The 24,906-nt window shown below is 39.2% G+C and overlaps 1 protein-coding gene across 3 annotated transcripts in view; it reads right to left on the bottom strand.

Moving 5' to 3' along the window:
* Window positions 1-24,906, bottom strand: part of VWA8 (von Willebrand factor A domain containing 8) — a 287,936-nt gene that overhangs the window by 163,071 nt on the left and 99,959 nt on the right. For all 3 annotated transcript variants that reach the window (XR_007356839.2, XM_048851261.2, XM_048851269.2), the window contains exons 15-20: window positions 18,964-19,132; window positions 18,496-18,573; window positions 9,940-10,055; window positions 8,787-8,893; window positions 6,558-6,664; window positions 1,830-1,901 (exon numbers count right to left, since the gene is read on the bottom strand). Coding sequence is in view for 2 of the 3 variants with exons in the window: in XM_048851261.2 (XP_048707218.2) it covers window positions 1,830-1,901; window positions 6,558-6,664; window positions 8,787-8,893; window positions 9,940-10,055; window positions 18,496-18,573; window positions 18,964-19,132 (649 nt within the window). In the remaining variant the exon portion in view is untranslated. The remainder of the gene's footprint in view (window positions 1-1,829; window positions 1,902-6,557; window positions 6,665-8,786; window positions 8,894-9,939; window positions 10,056-18,495; window positions 18,574-18,963; window positions 19,133-24,906) is intronic.

Raw genomic sequence — 24,906 nt, 5'->3', positions numbered from 1 at the left:
TATCTAGCAGTGAGTCTTAGCTGGCCTGACCAGCTCAGTGTACTACAACTCATTATTGTTATAATCTGTATCTAAAAGGTGTCATGTAAGGTATCATATAAGAAATGGCAACATGCCGGTCATTCATATTATTGCATGGTGTATGTATGGGTGATATATGAAAAATTATAAATATGTGATGGAAATATGTTTGCAAAATGTGTTGGGGAATCAGGGCTTAAGTCACCCAGTCCTAGACAAAGGAATGTGATTCCACCCCCTTGAAGGTATCTCCAATGTAAATTAACCAAGGAGAGACCGTGAAATTAAATTTACATGCAAGGTAGACAAAGCCATCAGGCAAATCAGTGGGGAGATGGCCACTGGTTTGTCACTGTGGTGAGAAAACTACTTTGAACAAAAGACTCTAGTTTGTTAAGTAAGGTTTTAGTCTTAGAAGCATATTTTACATTTGTTTGTAACCGTTTCTATCCCAATCACTTCTACTTGGTGTCACTTAAATATCTGTTCTTTGTTAATAAACTCACTCTTGTTCTGTTACACAACCAGTCATCCTAGTGTAGTGTTTTAAACTGAAGAGTGAAACCCTCAGCCAAGCTAGCAGGCTGGTACTGTGTACCATTTCTTTAAAGGAGCAGCAAGCTTGATAAGGTTTAGTGTGTGTTCCACTGAGCGGGACTGGACTCAACAGGGGAGATGATTTTGGGGAAGCTCAGGGCTGGAAGGGCTGTTGGTGTCACCCTGCATAGAGTAACCAGGCTGGGGAAAACCATGCTGGGGCTTTGTGCTTGGGAGAACGCTGCTGGTATCAGGGATGTGAGCCAAAACTGCAGAGCACAGAGGCACCCAGGGCTACAGGTTAGGTGGTGACACAACCCCTTACTGGTCTGGAATGAACCCCTAAATGTCGCAGTTATTCGTTGTATAGTTTGTCTCTCTCTCGCTCTCTCACTCACATACAGACACAAAAACCTTCAACTAATTGAACACACAGCATTTTGTGTCCTCCCCTACCCCAAACACACAAATCACCACTGATCCTATGTTATAGAAAGTGAACGACAAATATGTGCTACAGTACTAAAGAAATGCTGGTAGAGTTAAGCTTTCAGTCCCTATCAAACAGATCACACAAAACAGTGACATCAGACTTAGTTTCTAATCATAGATTAAACTTTTAACTTAAGTTCAATGAACAGAAAAGGATAGATTTTTTTTTTTAATTACAACGTTTGCAAGCAAGCAGAAGATGAAAACCTTGGCACCTTGAATGGGAAAGTAATAGTGTGCATGGCACAAAAGCAGGCTTATCTTAATGTGGCTGCTTTTAAAAATATTTAAAATATGTCAACTGGATTAATTCCTAATATCTAGCCTCTTGTTACTTAAACTTCTGTGCTGGCAGTGATCAACAAGCTGTGTTTTATGGACACAAAAAAAAAAACCCCACACCCTGAATTCTGAGCAGGATTAACCAGACAAAAAGAAAGAGTCCTTATCAACTCTTAAGAGCACCTAAAGTGACTGAATCTGATATACAATCAGTTTTCTATGTTGCTGCACAGAAGTAATTTAAGGTACCTATCAAATAAGGCTATATATATACAGGATACTGGTATATTTGTCTTTTTAGGTTTAGATTTCTCTGTAGTTATTTACTTATTCTAAAACTAGATTCCAATAACATTCTCAGATGTAGGCACATGAAACTGAAGATTTATCAATGGCACGATAGATGCAACTTCAACAAAGCAAAAGAGAGTTTCACTTACTTATACCAATGGTGAATGTGGTCCACACACTGTAAAGAGAGATATGTTTTAACTTACCTGGTTGCCAACTAGAAGAAGGTGTTCTCCCAGCAAAAAGTCTTTTAGCATATCCTCCATCACCATCATATGCTAGAGACAAAGAAAACAAGAATTTTAATTACTGTGCTTATACACACAAAATAAATGCAAGATTATTACTTAAAGTATTTTTCACCAGAACCCTTATCTATATCTATTTATTTGGTATTCTAATGAAATAGAATTGTCTCAATCAGAGCAGAGGGAATCTATTCAGTAACAAACAATGATGTACAGTTTTTAACTCCATTGATATACTATCCTGCACTCTGACTGGCGTTAGGTGTCTGATTTCTGTATTTCTCAATAACTGTACAGAATGAATTTCCTTTTAGCATGGTTGGCTAATATTTGTCAGCCACAGTGCAAGGACTGATATAATGACTGTATGTATGTAAACTGCATCATGGAACGGGCCTCCCAAATACCCCAAGAAAACCTGCTTCAATACAGAATTAAAACCCCTGCCACCCGCACACCCCTAGTTGTCCCATACCACTCCACACTGGAATCCATACAGGGCGTCATTAAACAAGTACAAGCCGCACTCTATGTGGATCGCATCCTGAAACAAATCTTTCCTTAACCCCCTCTTCTGACCTTCAAACCACCCCCCAAACCTCTCCAAACTCATCATCAGAAGCAAGCTCCCCATAGACCAGGACACACCAACTCAAAGAAGCACCAGACTCTGCCAGAACAGATGCAAAACCTGCAGACATATCTCCACTCCCGACAATACACCTTTCAAGATCCATGGATCCTGCACATGCCTATCATAACATGTGGTGTGCCTCATCCAGTGCACTAAATGCCCCGATAAAGCTGTGGGGGGGAACCCAGAGAATTACTATATTCTTGAATGAACTCACAAAGGAAAATGATAAGCCGAGGGTGGCGGGGGGGCCCCCGCAGCTCCAAGCTGCGGAGGGCAGGGAACCTTGGAGTTCCTAGTCGCAGGGGCCCCTGTAGCTCCCAGCCAGCAGCGGGGACCCAGAGCCCCAGCAGTGATGGATGCTAGAGATCTGTCTAGCCTGGAAACTATGACTGTTTCTTTGGGTCACAGATTTTACTACTGCAAAACCAAGCCCTGCCACCTCAAATTTAGATGACTATAGTTATGTCCATAATGGTACCTAGAGAAGACTCTTGAGCTGGAAGTCCCGCCACAGGTATAAAAGAAAGAAAGTGGCTGGCAAATCATTCTCCAGAAGTACCCACAACTTTGGAACTCTCCCCCATCCTGCACTGGATCAAAATAGTTTGAATTTGTTGAACTTCAAGGCATACAGCAAGGTCCATCTTTTACCCAAGCTTTTGGAGAGGAAAGAGCATGCAATAGATTACAGCAAACGACAATAATCAAGAACTAATAGGAACATTTTTCGTATGATATGAAGAAAAGTCCCAATGGTCAAATTTGTCTCTGGTACAACTCCACTAAGTCAAGAGATGAATTTGATCCAATATGTTTATAATTACGCACATTTATATCACCTGAAGGTGAGACATTGATCTCAAATACAAGTTTCTATTCCAATTGCAGTTTATTTTCAAGAAAAAACAAAGAAAATCCATCCCAAATCAAAAAAGTGTGTGCATTTCTCACAATCTCAGAATTAGACTGACGAATCACAGCCACTGTTAAAATACTTGATATACTTAATACTAACTAAATGTTGTAAAACATTCTAACATGCACAATTAGTAATGTACTTGAAAACAAATATCAACCTAAACTTGCTCCAAACAATAGATTTGTTGCAAATAAAAATAATGCAATCATCTAAGGAGCCTGATAACATGAAAAATGCAGGCTGCTTTACTAGCATCAAAATCTTGTGTATCCTCTGTATTTAGTGAAAATAGGTCATCTGTAAGTAGGTCAGACAGGGTACTTAGAAAAAGGAATAACTGTCTTTATATAAATGTAACATAATATTTTTTTCTTTCAGCATCATCATCTCATCATTGGTATTTGCTTCTTGAAATCAGTAACTCCTGCATTATTACTGAGTATACAGAAATATTCAATTTAGAACACTGCAAAAGCTGTTTTGATTTTCCAAATCGCTTTAGACCAGAACAAAAGGCAATATTTTAATGATGCTTATAATCAAAGTTTAATATTGCAAAATCCTAACTACCCAGGTCAAGAGACTATCAAATGCACCATAATTTTTGAGGAGTAGGGGAGAAGGCTTGAAGACAAATTATTGTATTTACGCATATACTGTAAATTTACAGCTGATCCGATTAGTTTTAGTCTAGATTTAACATCATGTATCCCAGCAAGCCACGTCCATTACACTTTCTGAGTTAATTGCTAAAAACATGTGAGTACTTCCTCACAATTCTTCATTTAAACAAACAAATCCTAAATTGTATAAATAACTGTGTTCAAGTTGTTTCCCTCAAACAACTGTTTTTGCACAATAAATGCAAGTACTCATTAGAAATTGTCTAATTTTCCTAGCAACAGGGTCCAAGCTAGTATTGTAGTGAGATATACAGAGAACATTTACAATCACGTCATGTTCATATAAGAGATTTGCAAATGGAAATGTCAAAATTCCACTCGCTTTGGCAATACATATTCAGTGCTCCCCAAAAGCGAGGCTGATTGGGGCACTTAGCACATATCTAAAAATCACTGTTCTTCTTCTGAAAAGAGTCTCATAATACGCAGCCCAGTTTAGATAGCAGGCTCCAGCTTTGGTACTACATCTTCAGTTGCAGCACACTGTGATTTCACAGCAATGCTGCAACCCCACTGGGACATGAAATGTTTTGGGGGCAAGTGTGCATAACTCAGTGCTGGGTTTTTAACGACATCACACAATAATGGAATATATTGCCAGTTTCATTCTCCAGCAGAGTTTTATGGTTGTGAAATCATCACCAGAGCACTTTAGTGTGTCACACTGGGATGGGAGCTGGCAGTGCAGGACTAAAGAAGAAAACTAATTTTTAGTTGGTAATATGTTACTTTCTGACAGATTTTTAGGAAGATAGATTTGGGGCAATTTCCTTCAGCCAACATGTTTAACAAAAATGTGACACGTAAACAAAGCAGATAAATAATATTCTAACATAGGTCAGGTTCAGATTTTTGCAGTGCTTTCAATTTGTAATTACTGCAATTATTGCCTCCTTGAACAAGAAGATGGAAAGAGTAGCACACACAGAAGAGCATTGTTCTAGGGTTTAGGATTTCATCTGTGAGAGTCCCAAAGTTAAAGTACTTTACTGAAATGATAGCACAGAACAAAACCTCAAACATCGAATTTTACGAGGGAAAATTAAGAAGATTCTCACAGATTCACATTGCCAGCAGGGCCCATGCAGTGGAGGCTGCACGCTCTGCTCTGCGGAGGACCAGCAAATGAGGCGGAAAGAAAGAAAAGAATATGAAAAAACGAAGGAAAGGAAACTCCCTAAGGAAGAGGCCCTGCCAAGGCTCTAAAAGCTAGTGCTAACATGCAAACACTTCACAGGAGCTGCCTGTGCTGCCTTTGGATGGCAAAGCATTCAGGAGATTCACTCAGTGGGCAGGCCCTATGGCTAAGCATACCCTGGACTGACAGCTGACACTTCAGTGCTGTGGTGACCAGACACCTGCCCTCTCTAGTGAAGAGCAGTGGACCTGCCTTTGCTAGAGAAAAACACTTCCCCTTTCATAGCACGTTTGCAGACCCACGTCTTTGCTTTTTGTTATTTTTCTTATTCTCTTCCCCTTCATATACATTTTGGAATTTCTCTGGGTCAGCTGAACAGCGTGAGAGGCTGAAACAACATTTCTATTAACACCAAATAGCATGATAATTGTGAGTACAGAGCAGAGATTTTAACCATTAGTAGCCATATTAAAGATTTGCATATATACAGCATAGTTCTCGAGCAATTCTTGCACTCTGATTAGCTAAAAATGTCTGTCAGCCAATTAGAATCCTGGGACTTGCACATAATATAGTTATTAAGAATACTGTACAGTGATTATACAAGTTAGACACTCAGAACCAATGAAAGTGCACAGACTACATAAATGGAGGAAAACTATGCTGCAGCAACTTTTGTTGAATTTCTGCACTCTAGAGAGTCCATTTTAGAATAATAACTGAAATGTATTTAAACAGGAGTGCATCAGTCTATGATTTGGCTCAGTATGCTGTTAATAAGCATATTGTTTGTGTATTAAAAAAGTGTTACAAATAAAATTACTATGAACAGTGATAGTTTTTCAAAAATTTAATTGTTTTTGTATTTTAAAAACATATACAAGTAATTCCTAAACCAAATTGTGTACTGCAAGCTGCAAAACTTCAAGTTATAAACTTCTAAAAATAGGATCTTAAAAAGGAACTGTTTACCTATAAGAATAGTGGCTTAGGCAAGCTGCAATAATAAAACCTCTCAACACAGTACTTTATTGATTCACTACAAACAAAATCCAGGTTCAATAGTTGTTTCTTTACTTCTTATGAAAGTTCTACAAGATTTTTATAATCTCTTCACAAAGGGATGGTTAAGAAGCTTGATCTCTAGTCACCTGAAACGAGCACCAAATTTACCAACAAGATTAAAAATTTTCAAGGATCACTGTTTCAACCTGATGCAACCACTTCACCAACATGCTATTTAAAAAAATCTTTACTACAATGTTTAACAAACTCTATTGCATCTGTAGCGTCAGAGAAGTGCACTCACCTGGGTGTTCTCATAAAACAGAACATCAGGCACTTTCATTTTCTCATTGGGGTTATAAACAGGCATGGTGGCAGATCCAATCCTCAGAAACCCATTATGTATTTCACCTATACATTTTATGAAAAACAAAGAATTACTTAGAACACTGATTTGCAGATATGTGGTCAACAATACTGGTAATGAGATAATGCATACATTTGTTGCAATGTATTGGTACAGCAAAGCTTCCAGCTTTCGGAAGAAAGAGGACAGAAAAGGAATAGCATAAAGCTCTAAGGCTTAAAATCAGTTCCATTACAATGCGTGACAAATTGGTGATGTTAGGGGGACAAGTATCAGAAAGAACATTGCAAATTGTGACAGCTGCTTTGGCTGAAGCCTTAACTTGGTACTCCCTTCCTCTAATCATTGAGTGTTATTAAAACTGTTTGACCGTACTCACCCCTTGGAGAAACAGCATGCCAGTCATTTCCTTTAAACTTTAGGCAAGATAAAGTCACTGTTGGTTTCTCCATTCAGCACATTTTATACAAATGGTTTAATAACACAAAATAGGCACATTTAAAACGTCGGTGAAAAGTGGCTAAATTTGCATATGTTGGGGAAACATTCAGAAGTAGTTTGGAGAGAAAAATAATTAAAACCACTGTATTGGCTAACCACAGTAGTCTGCTACAAGGAGTTACGCTACAACACAGCAGTTCCAGATAGTCAACTCTGCCTCCCACAGATGCTTGCCCTTTTCCTCTATTCAGACATCCTGTTGGGTTGGATGAACCTGAACTGTAATACTGAGAAACTGCTCTCCATTGTTTGTTTTTATTTTGTTTAGTTTAACTCTGCTATGGTTTTGCAAATGGTGGAATTACAAAATTACTGGTAATATGAACATGAACTTACTAAATCTGTTGTATTTTTGGTAGTTCTAATGTTGCACATTGTTAATGAATCAGGTTCAATCAGATTTATAAAGTAATATACAGTTTGCATATTAGTGTCAGTTTTGCAAAAAACTAAACTTTCACTGCAACGGAATGACTCTCTAGTCATATTACTATAATTCAAACTATCCTACCTATATGAAGTTAGTACTTGGCCCCAATTTATACCACATACGTTTTGAAACTGAAGAGAGCCTGCATTACTAGATACAGTAGCTATAGACATTTTTACTGGTACAGCATTTTCCAAATATATGTTAAGACATGTCCTCCTGTTTTAAAGATCTAGCAATGAAAACAGACAAGACAAACACATGTAAAACAAAACTCTCAACTATGCAGGAGAAGAACAGCAAAGAGTACTGGTGAGGCTAGAAGAAAATAAAATAAGTTGAAAAGAAGGATTTAGTGGACAGGAAGTGACAGACTCTATGGTACATGACAGAAAACATGAAGCTGAGTGTAAGAAAAAAAGATGGAAACAGGAAGGCCAGAGGACAGAGAGGAATAAATTGGGGGGGGGGAGGGAGATAGGAAGTGAGATAAAAGATGGAAGCGGGAACGATATGTACAGAGTTAATGGTGGGGGGGAGGGGGAGAGCACAAAATTTACGTGGTAAGAGACAGAACCAAAGAGGGGAAAGAAATGTTATCAGAGTGATTGGAGAAGAAGTTGTCTGTAACAATAATATTTTGTATAGTACAGAGAGGGAGAACAGGGAAAGCCAGACTAGAGACAGATTGCCACAGTCAGAGTGAGAGATGACCAAGGTTTTTTGCAAACACGATAATGAACGAGAAGAGCTTATTTGGGTCATATTAAAGAGGAGGATGTACAGAGTATTGGGGAGGTGGAGGATGTGCTGCAATGGAGAAAGATCTAGAAGACTCAATCACACAAAGATTGTAAGCCTGGACAACAAGAAGGATGACGCACACAATTGTCAAGAATGCTAACAGAGGAAGGTAGCAAAGTGACCCAATAAAGCAAAGTGAACAAGGGCGCCATTGATCTGGCAGACTTAAAAATGTAAAGGTCACACACAAAATTCCACGGGCCAGGCTATGATAAAGAATCAATCACTTAGATTTAGGAAGTTCTACAGTTATGAAAATTTAGAGAATGTATGTAGAGAAATATAGGTATATTCTTTAGCAAGACAACGGCTAAGGGATGTATCTAAAGCAGGGCACACTTAATTAAGGGAACATTTAATACATCTTTTTGCGTTCAAACAGTTGAGTAATGTTCATGAAAGATTAAAAACAAAAGGTGACAGAAGCTTACAACTATAATCCTTTTCCTGTTGTTTCCTAATATCATCCGGGTTTATCTCAATCCCTGAATCCAGCAGATTTTTATGTAAAGCTGATCTTGCGAGATTCGGCAAAAACCTAAACCAAGGAGGGGGGAAAAAAGGAAGGTCAGTTTTTACTTTTCTCAGGGTTCTTTTTGTCTTCTAAGATCAATGTGACACTTCACCCTGACTCCATGCCCTAAATAATACCAAATCCTGTCCCACTCTGACAGTTTCCAACTCCTCACCTACTCTATCTGTGCTTAGCAAAGGAAATGGGTCCTCATGCTATTGGAAACTGTCCAATTTCCTCTCCCCACATCAATAACTCCTAATTCCAAAGTTATATGAGTTTAAAAAAAAATACAATCACAACATATGGAAAGTTGTAGCAGCCAAGTATCCTTTAGACTTAATCTAAATTTCAGTCCCAAAATTATATTAACATAAATGCTCATTTTAAAGCACTACATTGTTATGTGGGATTCCTGTGAAGAAGCTGTAATGACGAACGAGTTAGGATGCTGAGGGGACAATGACGTTGTTCCTTCCACAGTTAATTGGAGCCAGATCCTTCAGCTGTGACTGATCCCAGATCATACAGGCCCCAGAATTGGACAGCTTAAGATTCTCTGTACCTTGGAGAATTTGGCCCTTATATTTTCGTCACTCATATTTTCAGAACTTTTTCTAACTGCTGTTGCCTTCCTTTGCAATATCTGAGTTGTCTACAACTTTTTAAAAAAATGCAATGCCTAAAACTAAATACAAACCTCCAACTGACACCTAATCACATTGTATTCCATTAATACAATCCTGAGTAATATTTTATCTTTGAGACAGCATCACACTTTTGACAATCATTAGTTCTGAAGACCTATTTCTATCAAGTCATTAAGCATATGCCACACACACACACACACAGATTAGAAAGAAGTGCTGAATGATTTGTTTCAAATGATGTTTGAAATCTGGGAATTCCATAGAAGTGAAATCTAACATTCTTTGATTAGGGAGGATCAGAATAGTAGCAGTTCTACTTTTAATGTCTAACTCCTTTAAAAAAATTTAAGCCATCTTTTTATCATATTAGCAATTGTTTCTTTGAACCTTAAACTTTCACAGTAAAATTAGTATGGCTACCTGGAAAGACAGGCTTTATTGACAGCATGGTAGAGACTCTCATCTGGATACTGTGATAGCCGACGACAAATTCGTAATAGCTGTCGTGTGGACAAAGATGATGCCAGTGACTGTGCCTGCCAAAAATAAAAGGTAATTTTATTAATAGTCCTCTTGGATTTAAACTGGAACAAACCTGGAAAAAAACTATTTACATTGAAAGCAATTATTTCAAAATTTTGGTCTTAAACAGGTGCTTTCGTCCTCATATCCCAGTTTGCACCACTTAATCCTTCACAGGTCAGAATTCCGTGTTTGTGGCAGGAATCTATTACCATGGAAATAATTATGTCATCAAAATGTCAGCATTATGATTTCATTGATTTGTGGGCTATATAAGATGTGTTAACATTATATTATTAATTATTATTATTTATTAATATTATTAGGAATTACAGCAAAAAGACAAATAAGTGAAAATTAAATTATTTGTGTTAAAGCTGATTTATCTGAAAGTTTCCTGCAGTACTGTATGGCACTACCTCAACATATATGACATGCCTCTGCATATATTAGAGATACTGTATCCTGATTTCAGATCACCTCATGTCCATTATTTTTCAATGAATTTAGCATTTGTAACAGAATTGACATCCTGGAAATCGAAGTCTTCTATTTATTACCAGCTGAATATGAGCTCCCCATGTGAAAGAGCAAAAAGAGATAGCATAATCCTTGATGTATAAACAAGGGAATAATGGGCAAGAATAGGGAGATTGTATTACAGTACTGTCCAGGGCATTACTTGAACACTCACAAAACTGGGTGACTGAGCAACAAAATGGCAGATGAAATTCAATGTTCATAAATGCAAAAAGAAAAGAAGGACTTGAGGCACCTTAGAGACTAACACATTTATTTGAGCATAAGCTTTCATGAGCTACAGCTCACTTCATCGGATGTAGCTTATGCTCAAATAAATGTGTTAGTCTCTAAGGTGCCACAAGTACTCTTTTTCTTTTTGCGAATACAGACTAACACGGCTGTTACTCTGAAACCTGTCATAAATGCAAAGTAATGCACATTGGAAAACATTATCCCAACTATACATATGAAACGATGGGGTCTAAATTAGCTGTTTCCACTCAAGAAAGATCTTTGGATTCACTGTAGATAGTTTTCTGAAAACATCCACTCAAGGGACGGCAGCAGTCAAAAAAGCCAACAGAATGTTGGGAATCATTTGGGAAGGGATAGATTATAAGACAGAAAATATCATATTGCCACTATATAAATCCATGGTATGCCCACATCTTGAATACTGTGTGTAGATCTGATCACCCCATCTCAAAAAAGATGGACTGGAATTGGAAAAGATACAGAACAGGGCATCAAAAATTATTAGGGGTATGGACCAGCTTACATATGAGGAGAGATTTATAAGACTGGGACTTTTCATCTTGGAATAAAGATGGATTAAGGGGAATACAATCAAGATCTATAAAATCATGACTGGTGTGGAGAAAGTAATTCAGGAAGTGTTATTTATTCCTTCTCATAACACAAGAACTAGGAGTCACCAAAATAAATTAATAGGCAGGAGGTTTAAAACAAACAAAAAGGAAGTATTTGTGGAACAATCTATGGAACTCTTTGCCAGAGGACATTGTAAAGGTCAAGATTACAACAGGGTTCAAAAAAGAACTAGATAAATTTATGGAGGATAGGTCCATCAGTGGCTATTAGCCAGGATGGGCAGTGATGGTGTCCTTAGCCTCTGTTTGCCAGAAACTGGGAATGGGCAACAGGCGATGGATCACTTGATGGTTACCTGTTCTGTTCATTCCCTCTGAAGCACCTGGTATTGGCCACTGTCGGAAGACAGGATACTGGGCTAGATGGACCTTTGGTCTGACCCAATAGGGCTGTTCTTGTGTTCTGGTGTCCACATATTCAAATGGATATTGAAAGTTGGAGACAATTCAAAAAGAGCTATCAAAATGATTCACAGTCTGGAAAATGTGCCTTATAATGAGCACTAAAGGAGCTCAATCTATTTAATTTAATCAAAGAGAGAGAGAGGATTAAGAGACTACTTGATTGCAATCTGTAATTACACAGGAAGAAGGTATCCGATTCACCTGAAGGTATGTCTACACTACGGAGAATATACTGGTATAGCTATAATCCATAACGTATAATAATGGCATAATCCATAATGGCATAATCCCATAATGTAGACACAGCCTACACCAATGGCAGAGGTTTTTCCATTGGTGTAGAAATACCACCTCTGCAAACAGCAGCAGCTATGTTGACAAAAGCATTCTCCCGTCAACATAGCTGTGTCTGTGTTGGGCTAGGTCAGCACAGCTATGCTGGTCAGGGGTGTAGTTTTTTCAGACCCTGACAGAAGTAGCTATGGTGACCAAACTACTAATGGGTTCTTGAATCTAGCAGCAAAGACAATAATGTTTGCAAAGGTCTAACAGTTGAAGTCAGAAAAATTTAAATTAGAAATAAGATGCAAATTTTACAATGAGGTTAAATTAACTATTGGAACAAATTGAAGTCTTTATATCAAAACTGGAGATCTTTCTAAAATAAATCCTTTCGTTCAACCACAAGGTATCAGATAAAATTCTGCGTGCTGTGTTATGCAACAGTAAAGATTAGATGATCATAATGGTATCCTTTGGCCTAATTTATGAATCCACAAAATGAGTACATAGCATGGGTGACAAAAATACAAGCTTCTCCACACCGTCCTGCCAACGTTTCTAAACTCTGCTTGAGTGAGGCCACCTGTAGAATCAAGATAACAGTTCAAGATCCAAGCCCATTCATTCTTGAGTCTCTGCTGGGTCCATTTACAAAATGGACTGTTATTAAATAGTAGAGCTGGGCAGGAAAAGGTTTTCCTCTCGTGAAAATTTTTGAGATTTCAGAAATTTTTCCCATCTCAAATTGAAATGAAAAAATCAAAAATCTCAAAAATGTTCGTGAACCAAAAGTCACAAAAATAATTTGGTTTGGGTCAATCAAAATGTTTCATTTTGATAATTTGAAAGTAATAAAGGGAACCACTGACGTGAAACACACAGGTCAACGCACAGCACGGGCATGCTATTTTTTATATATATATATATGAGATAGATAGATATATATATCGCCCAACCTGTGATGTGTATGATTATTTTATATACATATATGCACATCGGATATCATACTGATCTACAGGTATCTTCCAACAGTGAATCATTTGTCTTATAGCATACACTTTCTCTGGATATTTCACAACGCTATGGATGTTAGAGAGACCCTTTTTTTAATCACTCTGTTCAGACACCAAACACTTTACAAACAAATACATTCCCTTTTGTAATATATATTGTTAAAGAACCACATACATGCCAATAATGCAATAAATACATAAATAAGTATCGGGTTCACTTCCTTTTATTCATTCATAGATTCATACAGTTTAAGGCCAGAAAGTACTATTACATCATCCAGTCTGACCTCCTGTATATCACAGGCCATTAAGTTGCATCCAGTTGCCAACTATTGAGCCTAATTACTTGTGTTTGACTAAAGCCTTAGTTGTGTTTGGTTAAAGCATAATTTCCAGAAAGGTATCCAGTCTTAATTAGCAGATATCAACAGACGGAGAATCCACCACTTCCCTTGGTAATTTGTTCCAGTGCTTAATCATCTGCATTGTTAAAAATGTGTGTCACATTTCCAATTTGAATGTGTCTGGCTTTCAGCTTCCAGTCACTGGTTCTTGCCATGCCTTTCTCTGCTAAACTAAAGGGCACTTTAGTACCCTCTATTTTCTTCCATGAGTGTACTTATACACTAATCAAGTCACCTCTCAATCTTCTTTCTAATAAGCTAAATAAATTGAGCTAAGTCTCACGCCGTAAGGGAGCCCTCAAATCATTTTTGTGGCTCTTCTCAGTCATTAATTCGAGTCCCCTCCATCCTTCCTGCACTGATATTGGCCCTCCCGGTGGACACTAGTCTCTTCCACTCCTCTATGTCATTTGCTACTGCTTCCATCTGCTATATGGTGTTGAGATCAACTGTTCTGCCCTCCCTAAGAATTCTTCGTCATGGTTTCTCTTGGGGGTACCCGTTTCCTCACACCACTTGGTTTCCACTTGACAGCTTCATGTGGGAGTCTGTGTGTTGTCATCTGGAGTACATGCCCCAAACATGTCCAGCACACCCATCTGATGCTGGTGGAAACAAGCTGCTGGTTCATGATTTCTCGGATCTCTCTGTTTGTAAGGAAATCGTTTCAACCAATGACCAGAATCTTTCTTAGGCACTTATTTTTTGAAGGTGTATAGTTTTAGTAGATCTCCAACTCTCACAGCTGTATGTTATCAATGAGATTATGTTTGAACTGAAAATTCTCAGTTTTGTTTTGATGCTATATATTTTTGATTTCCCTACGTTGTTAAGTTTAGTACATGCTGTGAATGCTTTTCCTATCCTTGACGTCACTTCCTTTTTGAGCTCTCCATTGGCCAGAAAGTTACTCTGACAGGTACGACAATTTCCTGCAATAACCTTGAAAATCCTTATTGTGTTAAGGTTAAATATCTTTGGATTTCATTGTATTAAAAATGCAAACTTTATGTATTATTGTGAAATTGTATGTAATGTCGGGGGGAAGGGTGGAGGGATGTACCCAATGACCAACTTAAACCCTGGGAAGTGTTATGAGCTTCAACAAACTATTTTAAACCATGTGCCAGACATGAATGAACTTTAGAGACAAACAAAATTAGGTGGGTTTCTCAACAAATCTCTAGGACAGTGGTTCCCAAACTTGTTCCACCGCTTGTGCAGGGAAAGCCCCTGGTGGGCTGGGCCGGTTTGTTTACCTGCTGCATCCGCAGGTTCAGCCAATCGCGGCTCCCAGAGGCCGCGATTCGCTTCTCCAGGCCAATGGGAGCTGCTGGAAGCAGTAGCCAGTACATCCCTCGGCCCGCGCCGCTCCCAGCACCTCCCACTGGCCTGGAGCAGCGAACCGCGGCCACTGGGAGCCACGATCGGCAGAACCTGCGGACGCAGCAGGTAAACAAACCAGCCTGGCCCGCCAGGGGCTTTCCCTGCACAAGCGGTGGAACAAGTCTGGGAACCACTGCTCTAGTAAATGTAAATATACCACCACCCAGATATGCAAAATCCCAGCCTTTTGAAGATATGCCCTGAGGAGAGAGCTACTGTCTGCCGATCACCTATTACATGAGGACAAGATCAAAGGCACAAGATGTACAAAGAAACAGGCTGATTGGTGCAGGCTATGTACTTGTTCTAAACTAACACCTGTTTTGAACTTGTAACCACAGAAAATTCCCTAGGTGGGATATGAAGGACTGATCACCTGCGACAGCCCTTGCTGGAGTTGGGGGGATAGGGGAGATCCTGCCTAAGTTATTAGAATGTGTGTAGGTTCTTTTATTGTTTTTAATATGTTTGCTCTGTAATTCTATCACCTTAAGAATAAATATGCTTGTGTAGAAAGAGCTGTTTTGAAACTATAACTGTGGGCAATTATGCTGTTTATAGCTTTTGAGGAGAAAGCAAAGCAGGCCTGCTTAGGCAGTCTGTCTTGCTGGGAAACTCACAGTGTAGACAGGGAACTGTGAAGTCTGGAAAAATCTTGGTTAGGAGTGAGAGAGATGTGGGTCTCCAGCCCGAAGAGGTGATGGCTGAGGTGCTGGGAACCTTGCTGGACCACAGGGCGGAAATACACGTGCAATTGCCCTGAACTGTGACAGGTGCTGCCCAAGTAGATGAACTTTTCTACTCGCTTGATTTGGCCCTACCAAATTCACGGTCATAGGATTTTTAAAATCATAAATTTCATGAATTCAACTATTTAAATCTGAAATTTCACAGTGTTGTAATTGTAGGGGTCCTGACCCAAAAAGGAGTTGTGGGGTGGTTGCAAGGTTATTGTTGGCGGGGGGGGTGCGGTACTGCTACCCTTACTTCTGTGCTGCTGCACATGGCAGCACTGCCTTCAGAGCTGGGCAGCTGGAAAGCGGTGACTGCTGGCCGAGAACCCAGCTCTGAAGGCAGAACCGCTGCCAGCAACAACGCAGAAGTAAGGATGGCAAGGTATGGTATTGCGACTCTTACTTCTGCACTGCTGCCTGCAGAGCTCGGCCATCAGTCAGCAGCTGGCTGGCCACCCAGCTCTGAAGGCAGCAGCACAGAAGTGAGGATCACATAGTATGGTATTTTTTTTTTCCAGAGTAGCAGCCGTGTTAGTCTGTACCCGCAAAAAGAAAAGGAGTACTTGTGGCACCTTAGAGACTAACCAATTTATTGCCACCCTTACCTCTGCACTGTTACCTGCAGAGCTGGGCCCTCAGTCAGCAGCCACCGCTCTTCAGCTGCCCAGCTCTAAAGGCAGTGCAGAAGTAAGGGTGGTAAAATCACAACCCCCCCTAAAATAACCTTGTGACACACACACCCCCGCAGCTCCCTTTTGGGTCAGCACCCCCAATTTGAGAAATGCAGGCCTCCCCTGTGAAATTTGTAGTGTAGGTAAAAGCACACAAGAGACCAGATTTCATGCTCCGTGAAATATTTTTCAAGGCCATGAATTTGGTAAGGCTCGAGCTATATTAAATATATTTTGTTTGAATGGGCCCAGCTGGCCAAGCAATTCACAACATTCTGTATGACCACCTTGTCTTCACCATTATTTATCATTCTGCCAACCTTTCTTATCAGCCACAATGCTATATATGCTTCCAGACCACTGGTAAAAAAACTGAGTAGCTGTGGGCTTAGTATATAGGCCCCTCTTCAGTGATGATTCCCCCACGAACAACTCCTTTTTTTTGAGACCTGTCATTTAGGCAGTTCTTAATCCATTTAGTGTTTGCTTTATTGACATTGTATAATGGAAATTTTTTAATCAAAATGTCATATGGTATTAACTCAAACACCTGATAAAAACATCTAAGTATCTTACCTCGCCGCACTTTACTTAATCAAAGTTGTAATCTCATCAAAGAATGAAATGAGCTTTTTCTGATAGACCTATTTTTCCATAAAACCATGTTCACTGTCCCTAATTATAATCCCATCCTTCAGTTCTTTATTAACTGAATTCTGTATCAGCTTTTCCATTATTTTGCCTAGGATTGATGTCTGGCCTATACTTACCCAGGTCATCCCACTTGCCCTGTTTGAATACTGGCCCAACATTAACATTTTTCCAGTCTTGGGGAATTTCCTCAGCATTCCAAGAGTTATTAAACATGAACAATAGCAGGTCAGAAATCTCCTCAGGTCACCTTTTTTAGGACTCTTGGGTGGAAATTATACAGGCCTGCTGATTTTAAAAGATTTATTTCTAATGTCGTCCTTGGTTACTAATGGACTACAAATACTTCATCTCATGTGAAACAAAATTGCTGTCCGCTAAGATGTGGACAGTGCACTTTATTTCTTCCTGGAATGCAGCCAATCAAAAATCTAAACAGTAACATGGTGGGAAACTATTACTGGTGCTAACCTCCTGAGAGTTGAGGAAAGTAGATTACTGTATATAACCTAACCTAACACAAGTTACATGTGCACACCTATACACTCATGTTGGGTGGCTCCAATAAAAATGTTTGAAACTTTTTACTGCAAAAAGTAAAACATCAATTCACTATTTTAGTTGCCATTGAAATTAATTTTTAAAACTGAGTCTTGACTGTATCAGTTTTAAAAGAGTTCTGCAGTTTTTGTGCCAGTAGTAATTTTTTTTTTACATTACTGCTTTAGTAGAACTGCCTACCACAGTAATACTACTAATAGTTCTGAGCACTTTCCTCTTTTCCCCATCTCCCTACCTCCCTGTCTGCATTTTCTAATGGTTAGATAGTCCTCCCTGCCCAAGTAATCCCAAAACAAATCCAAGTATCAAACTTACAATTACTAAAGCACTGTATGACACAACAGTATTTGTTAAGGGGAGGCGATTTTAAATAAATTCAGTAAACAATTTAAGCATATGCTTTAGTCCATCCCTATTCAGCACGTGCTTTTAAATCCCATTCCTCTTTTATGCATTTGCTTAAGTCATATTGACTACGATGTACATGTTATAATACTGCATGACTTCACTAGAATTTGAGCATACATGCTTAAAATTATGTACATGCTTCAGTGCTTTGCTTAATCAGGTCCTAAATGAGTATATTAAAAATAAAAAAGGTGCCACGTGTATATAGCACAAGAAACCAGTGTTGGATTTCCAAGGCTGGTTTCTCAAATCCCACGCAGGCAGGGTCTACGAATACCATGCTGGCAGCACACTCTGCTCCTGTGGCCATACAAGAAGTGAAGGAATTGACTCCAGAATGAGCTCAATCCAGCCTCCACTGGTCAAGATAGGTCAGCATAAGGCAAGAACGTAAGGAAATAAGGAAGCATCCTCACATTGCTGGAGAAAATAATTCCTTTGTTGAGTAGAGATAAAATCCTGACTCTAAAAACAGCTACACATATAATGACAACAAGTAGAACACAAATCTGAAAAACTAGACTCACTGTGGGGTCATTTGTCTCCCGAAGCTTGTGTGTTAACGATAACAACTGTTCCACAGCAACCATGGGCACATTTGGAATCTGTTTAAAAGACAAAAAAAGTATTTGATATATATTTCATGTGTGCATATGTAATTTATATAGACACACACATATGCACCTACATAAACACAGCCTGCATGTATGTACTGCATATACATTTATTTCAAATAACCAAAAAGGAATAACTGCGTCACAAAATATGAAAATATACTGTAATAGAAAACTACCAAGACGAATTTATACTAATTACAGTAGAAGATACCCTAGACTTAAAAATCAAGGAGTCACTTAGGCTGTGTGAAAGGATTTCACATCATATAAGAAAAGGGAGTATCTATGGTATATTAAAATATTCCAGTTCATAATCATAGTCAGCATTTTAAATAGGAACCAATATTAATAACTGGCCAAACCATTGCAAGTGCTTACCATTTCTTTAATAACTTGAATTTCTTCATTCCTGGTGAAGGATTTAACATTATGGAACAGAAACAGAGTTAGAAACTCCGAGCCTAACCATTGCTTTGTGCTACTTCCTATGACAGGAGGCTCGGCCAGGGCAACTATTCTGAACGAGGAATGGATAGGAAAGATGGACCTGCAAGAAAATATTTTTTTAAATGCATTACCTGGTAGAAGCAGCAAATAAAAAATCTGAACTTACAAACTCCACCTGAGGTGCAATCAGTCTTCAAGTGAATTACTGTATTAAGCCATAGCCACAATTTATATTCAGGACATTCACAATGCAACATAAAAAAAATCAAAACTGACAAAAATTGCATAATGTAACTAGCAATGTAAAAAACAAAATATATCTCTCGTAAGTTGTAATGCCTACAAGGTTACCCAAGTTTTGGCTTCATCTACAGCATGACCTGCATGCTTCAAGTTGAGCAAATACCCGTAACCATGCTACCATTTGTTTACTTTTTTGTATGTATGAAATAGACAAAATTTACAAATGTGATGGTTTTGAAACCTTCTCCAAGAGTATCACCTAAAACAGTATTACTAAAAGACAGATCTGGGGGGCGGCAATATCTTTTGAAGCAGCAACAATGGGTAACTTTTTCTACTCAATTAGACAGACAGGAAAGATAATTTTGTAGTTAAGACACTAGACCGGAACTCGGGGAGGATCTGGGTTTAATTCACAGACTGACTTCCTGTGTGACTTAGAGCAAATCATTTAAAACTCTCTGTGTCTCAGATCCCCATCTGTAAAATGGGGATGATACTATCTCCCATCCATTGTCTCTCTTTTCTATTTAGATTATAAGATCTTCAGGGCAGGGACTGTCTTTTAATATGTTTCTATACAGTGCCTAGCATAATGTGACGCTGATTTAACTTGCGGTCTCCAGGTGCAACTGTTTATACAAGTAAATAATAGCAACTCAGATGTAAATTAGTTGGATGTTGCAATATGGCATGCAATATTTACTCAACACCTCAATTACAATTCCAGACAAATACTTTAATATTCAAAAATGAGAAAATTGTAATGCAATCATTTATATTTCTCCTGCCTGTTGTCATATGCTACTTTGCATATAATTCTGTTTGAAATTAGAATATTTTGGCCCCAATTCCATCTTTGGTTATTCTTTGGGGGGAAATTATGGGTGTAACCGAAGGTAGAATTTGACCCTTCAATTTAAATTACACAATGTATAACAGCTTAGCAGGCAGATCTGGTATATACAACGAATCCGATACAGAAAAGCATATACAGTGAACACCCTTGAAAAACTGTTTCCTGAATATGCTGCGCTGTATCAGACTCCCAAATCAAAGCAAACAAAGTGGATGGCATCGGTTACTCTCAGCCTAAAGTCAGAAGCCTAGAAGCTACACCCAGGTTGATAAAAATAGAAGGAAACGTCTGAAATCATCATGTGAATAGGAACCAATGGGTATGTCATTATCTCTACGCACAGAAAAGGTCAGGGAACAGTGACCAACCTTATTATAGGAGAAACTGTTTTGAAGATAGGAGAAGGCATGTTTAATTTTCGATTAACCTCTTTTTTTCATTAGTAATAAAAATATTCAACATACATTAAGCTCACTCCTGATCCTGGCTCTGGTCCTTCTGCAATGCTTCTATGTCATAAAGGATCCAAAGTGCAGTCAGCTTTCCTCAGCTGGGGATTCCCCCAATGCAGCTGGGGCCATTCTGGCATGTGGCAGGGAGTGAATGAGATGGGTAACACAGCCAGAAGAAAGTGCACTATGGCAATCCCCCTTATGGGTATGGCCAGTTGGGCACAGTTTTGAGCCGTTCTGAGAAACAAGCCCCCAGATGAGTCAAAGATCAGGAGTGGGGAGACACAAACAGCACCCTCATTGCCCCCCGCTCCTCTCAGGGATAAAGAGTACATCTGAGGATTGAATCCATTATTTCTGAATTAGCTACCAGCAACAGTATTCCAAAAAAATCTTTGAATTTTTGAACTGCATATTTTAATAACTTACAAATAGAAAATTTCCCTGGCAAAGGAATTTTTAATAAACCAGCTATTCGTTGAGGAAAGCTTTCCAACAGTAAAAGCTACTGCACGTTGGAAAGCTATCTACAAATGCATTTCTCTTTTTGTTCTCATTAACTAATCTGCTGAGCACTTTACTGGTATATTCTCCTCTCCATCATTTGCTCTGTGGCCCAGTGCAACATCTGTTTCAGTTTCCCAGTTTGTAAATGGGAACAACATTCATCTGCTTCACAAGGGTGTTGTTTGGATTAATGTTTGTTCAATCTCTTGAAAATGTAAAGCCAAATATTTAATTATTATTTTAAAAAGGGCTTAATCCTGCAAGCTGGAGAGAATCCTCCATCCAACGTCAACTGGAGATGAGGTTGTTCAGTACCCTGCAGGATCAGGCTCGAAACAAACATAGGCACTGTTTCTTTGTGGAGCTATGTTTATTAAGTCTATGCCATATTTGATCACTCTGCAGACAGAAGCCATGTAAGTAACTGCAAAGCCTAACACACTAAGACCTAGAATAAAATTGGCTGGAGGGATTGGCAATACTTTATTAATGCTGAGTACCAGACATCTTCATCCTTTCCTCTTGCCTGTTCAATCTGTAGGTCAGACAAGTAGGGGAGATCATCAGACCCTATTTCGCTCCACCCAGGGGTAAGAAGAATCTTAGGACTTGTCTACACTACAGGGGAAATTTGATCCAAGCTACCCAATTTGAGTTACGTGAATAGCGTAACTCAAATTGACGTAACTTAGACCTATTTACTGTGGAGTCCACACTATGCGATGTCGACGGGAGATGCTCCTCCTACTCTTCTCGATCCAGTAGAGTACAGGAGTCGACAGGAAAGCAATCTGCGATCAATTTAGCAGGTCTTCACTAGACCCACTAAATAGACTGCCAATTCATTAATCGCAAAAAGAAAAGGAGTACTTGTGGCACCTTAGAGACTAACCAATTTATTTGAGCATGAGCTTTCGTGAGCTACAGCTCACTTCATCAGATGTATACCGTGGAAACTGCAGCAGACTTTATATACACACAGAGAATATGAAACAATACCTCCTCCCACCCCACTGTCCTGCTGGTAATAGCTTATCTAAAGTGATCAATAGGTGGGCCATTTCCAGCACAAATCCAGGTTTTCTCACCCTCCACCCCCCCACACAAATTCACTCTCCTGCTGGTGCTAGCCCATCCAAAGTGACAACTCTTTACATAATCAAGTCGGGCTATTTCCTGCATAGATCCAGGTTTTCTCACATCCCCCCCACCCCCATACACACACAAACTCACTCTCCTGCTGGAATTCCACCATGATTTCAACAATTTCCATCCCACCACCAACCTCAGCCTGGTCCAGTCCACACAAGAGATCCACTTCCTGGACACTACAGTGCTAATAAACAATGGCCACATAAACACCACCCTATACCGGAAACCTACTGACCGCTATTCCTACCTGCATGCCTCCAGCTTTCACCCTGACCACACCACACGATCCATCGTCTACAGCCAAGCTCTGCGATACAACCGCATTTGCTCCAACCCCTCAGACAGAGACAAACACCTACAAGATCTCTGTCAAGCTTTCTTACAACTACAATACCCACCTGCAGAAGTAAAGAAACAGATTGATAGAGCCAGAAGAGTTCCCAGAAGTTACCTACTACAGGACAGGCCTAACAAAGAAAATAACAGAACGCCACTAGCGGTCACCTTCAGCCCCCAACTAAAACCCCTCCAACGCATTATTAAGGATCTACAACCTATCCTAAAGGATGACCCAACACTCTCACAAGTCTTGGGAGACAGGCCAGTCTTTGCCTACAGACAGCCCCGCAACCTGAAGCAAATACTCACCAACAACCACATACCACACAACAGAACCACTAACCCAGGAACTTATCCTTGCAACAAAGCCCGTTGCCAATTGTGCCCACATATCTATTCAGGGGACACCATCACAGGGCCTAATAACATCAGCCACACTATCAGAGGCTCGTTCACCTGCACATCCACCAATGTGATATATGCCATCATGTGCCAGCAATGCCCCTCTGCCATGTACATTGGTCAAACTGGACAGTCTCTACGTAAAAGAATAAATGGACACAAATCAGATGTCAAGAATTATAACATTCATAAACCAGTCGGAGAACACTTCAATCTCTCTGGTCACGCAATCACAGACATGAAGGTCGCTATTTTAAAACAAAAAAACTTCAAATCCAGACTCCAGCGAGAAACTGCTGAATTGGAATTCATTTGCAAATTGGATACTATTAATTTAGGCTTAAATAGAGACTGGGAGTGGCTAAGTCATTATGCAAGGTAGCCTGTTTCCTCTTGTTTTTTCCTACCCCCCCCCCCCCCCAGATGTTCTGGTTTAACTTGGATTTAAACTTGGAGAATGGTCAGTTTAGATGAGCTATTACCAGCAGGAGAGTGAGTTTGTGTGTGTATGGGGGTGGGGGGATGTGAGAAAACCTGGATCTATGCAGGAAATAGCCCGACTTGATTATGTGAAGAGTTGTCACTTTGGATGGGCTAGCACCAGCAGGAGAGTGAATTTGTGTGGGGGGGTGGAGGGTGAGAAAACCTGGATTTGTGCTGGAAATGGCCCACCTGTTGATCACTTTAGATAAGCTATAACCAGCAGGACAGTGGGGTGGGAGGAGGTATTGTTTCATATTCTCTGTGTGTATATAAAGTCTGCTGCAGTTTCCACGGTATACATCTGATGAAGTGAGCTGTAGCTCACGAAAGCTCATGCTCAAATAAATTGGTTAGTCTCTAAGGTGCCACAAGTACTCCTTTTCTTTTTGCGAATACAGACTAACACGGCTGTTCCTCTGAAAAAAATTCATTAATCGCCACTCATCGATCCCCCCGTAAGTGTAGATAAGCCCTTACAGAAAATAACCTCACTGAAGGTCAAACAGAGAATGCAGCCTCACCAGTACAATGCTAAAGACTGATTTCTTGTCTTTGGCACACAAAGAGCATTCCCTTGCTGCCGCACATAAACTTTTCATTTATTTGTCTTTTCCTCTTCTCCAGTTTCACAAATCATCATTTACTACTGCAAACAAAATGAGAACAAATGTAGGAGTGGCGATCGTTTACAAATTATTATCGTCACACAAGAGTATAATTGTGTGTCAGAAGATCAGGTGTTTGCATATGAAATATTTATGTAATTCACGTATTGACAACAAAATTTAACAATAACTATAATTTAAAGGTGTTTAAGATAGAGGACATATATTTAAATTAAAGGGAAAAACTATGCTGCATCTTTTCAAATATTCCATCACTTATCCCTGCCAGAATCAAAAGTTATCAAGCATCTGTTTCCTTTTTTGCAAAGTATAACACACTGGCTTGGATTATTGTGTTTTTTAATTAACTGACTGCTTTAGTATATGTTCAAACACACTAAAACTGAATGACCAAACAAAAAGAAGTGAAAATAAACAACTCAGAACTAAAGGGTGGTGAATATATTCAGTTAAAATTTAACATATTGGAGCTTCTATTGTCTACAAAATTCACCTTCTGCCACATTGCTTATATTTGTCTCATATGCTGTATGTGCTCTCTTTCAGCCTAGTCACATGGACAGTAATTCACTGCCTTAAGGGTGTTAAGAATACCCACCCATGCATTATAATCGGCTCCTTTCAGCTTTTGAAGCAAATCTGATTATATAAACATTTCTATATTTTTCTCTACTAGCTGCCTGTTTACTATAGTAAATGCTTAATATGTGGAAAAGTCTAAAAACAAAACAAAACAAAAAACCATCTGAACAGGTTAAAATACTGTTTCATAGAGAAGCTAGTGCTTTGCCCTATGTCTTCCAACTGTATT

The sequence above is a fragment of the Caretta caretta genome, chromosome 1 (assembly GCF_965140235.1).
Source record: "Caretta caretta isolate rCarCar2 chromosome 1, rCarCar1.hap1, whole genome shotgun sequence".
Lineage (NCBI taxonomy): Eukaryota > Metazoa > Chordata > Testudines > Cheloniidae > Caretta > Caretta caretta.
Note: the sequence above shows the minus strand (reverse complement) of the source record. Positions and strands in the feature narration are given on the sequence as shown.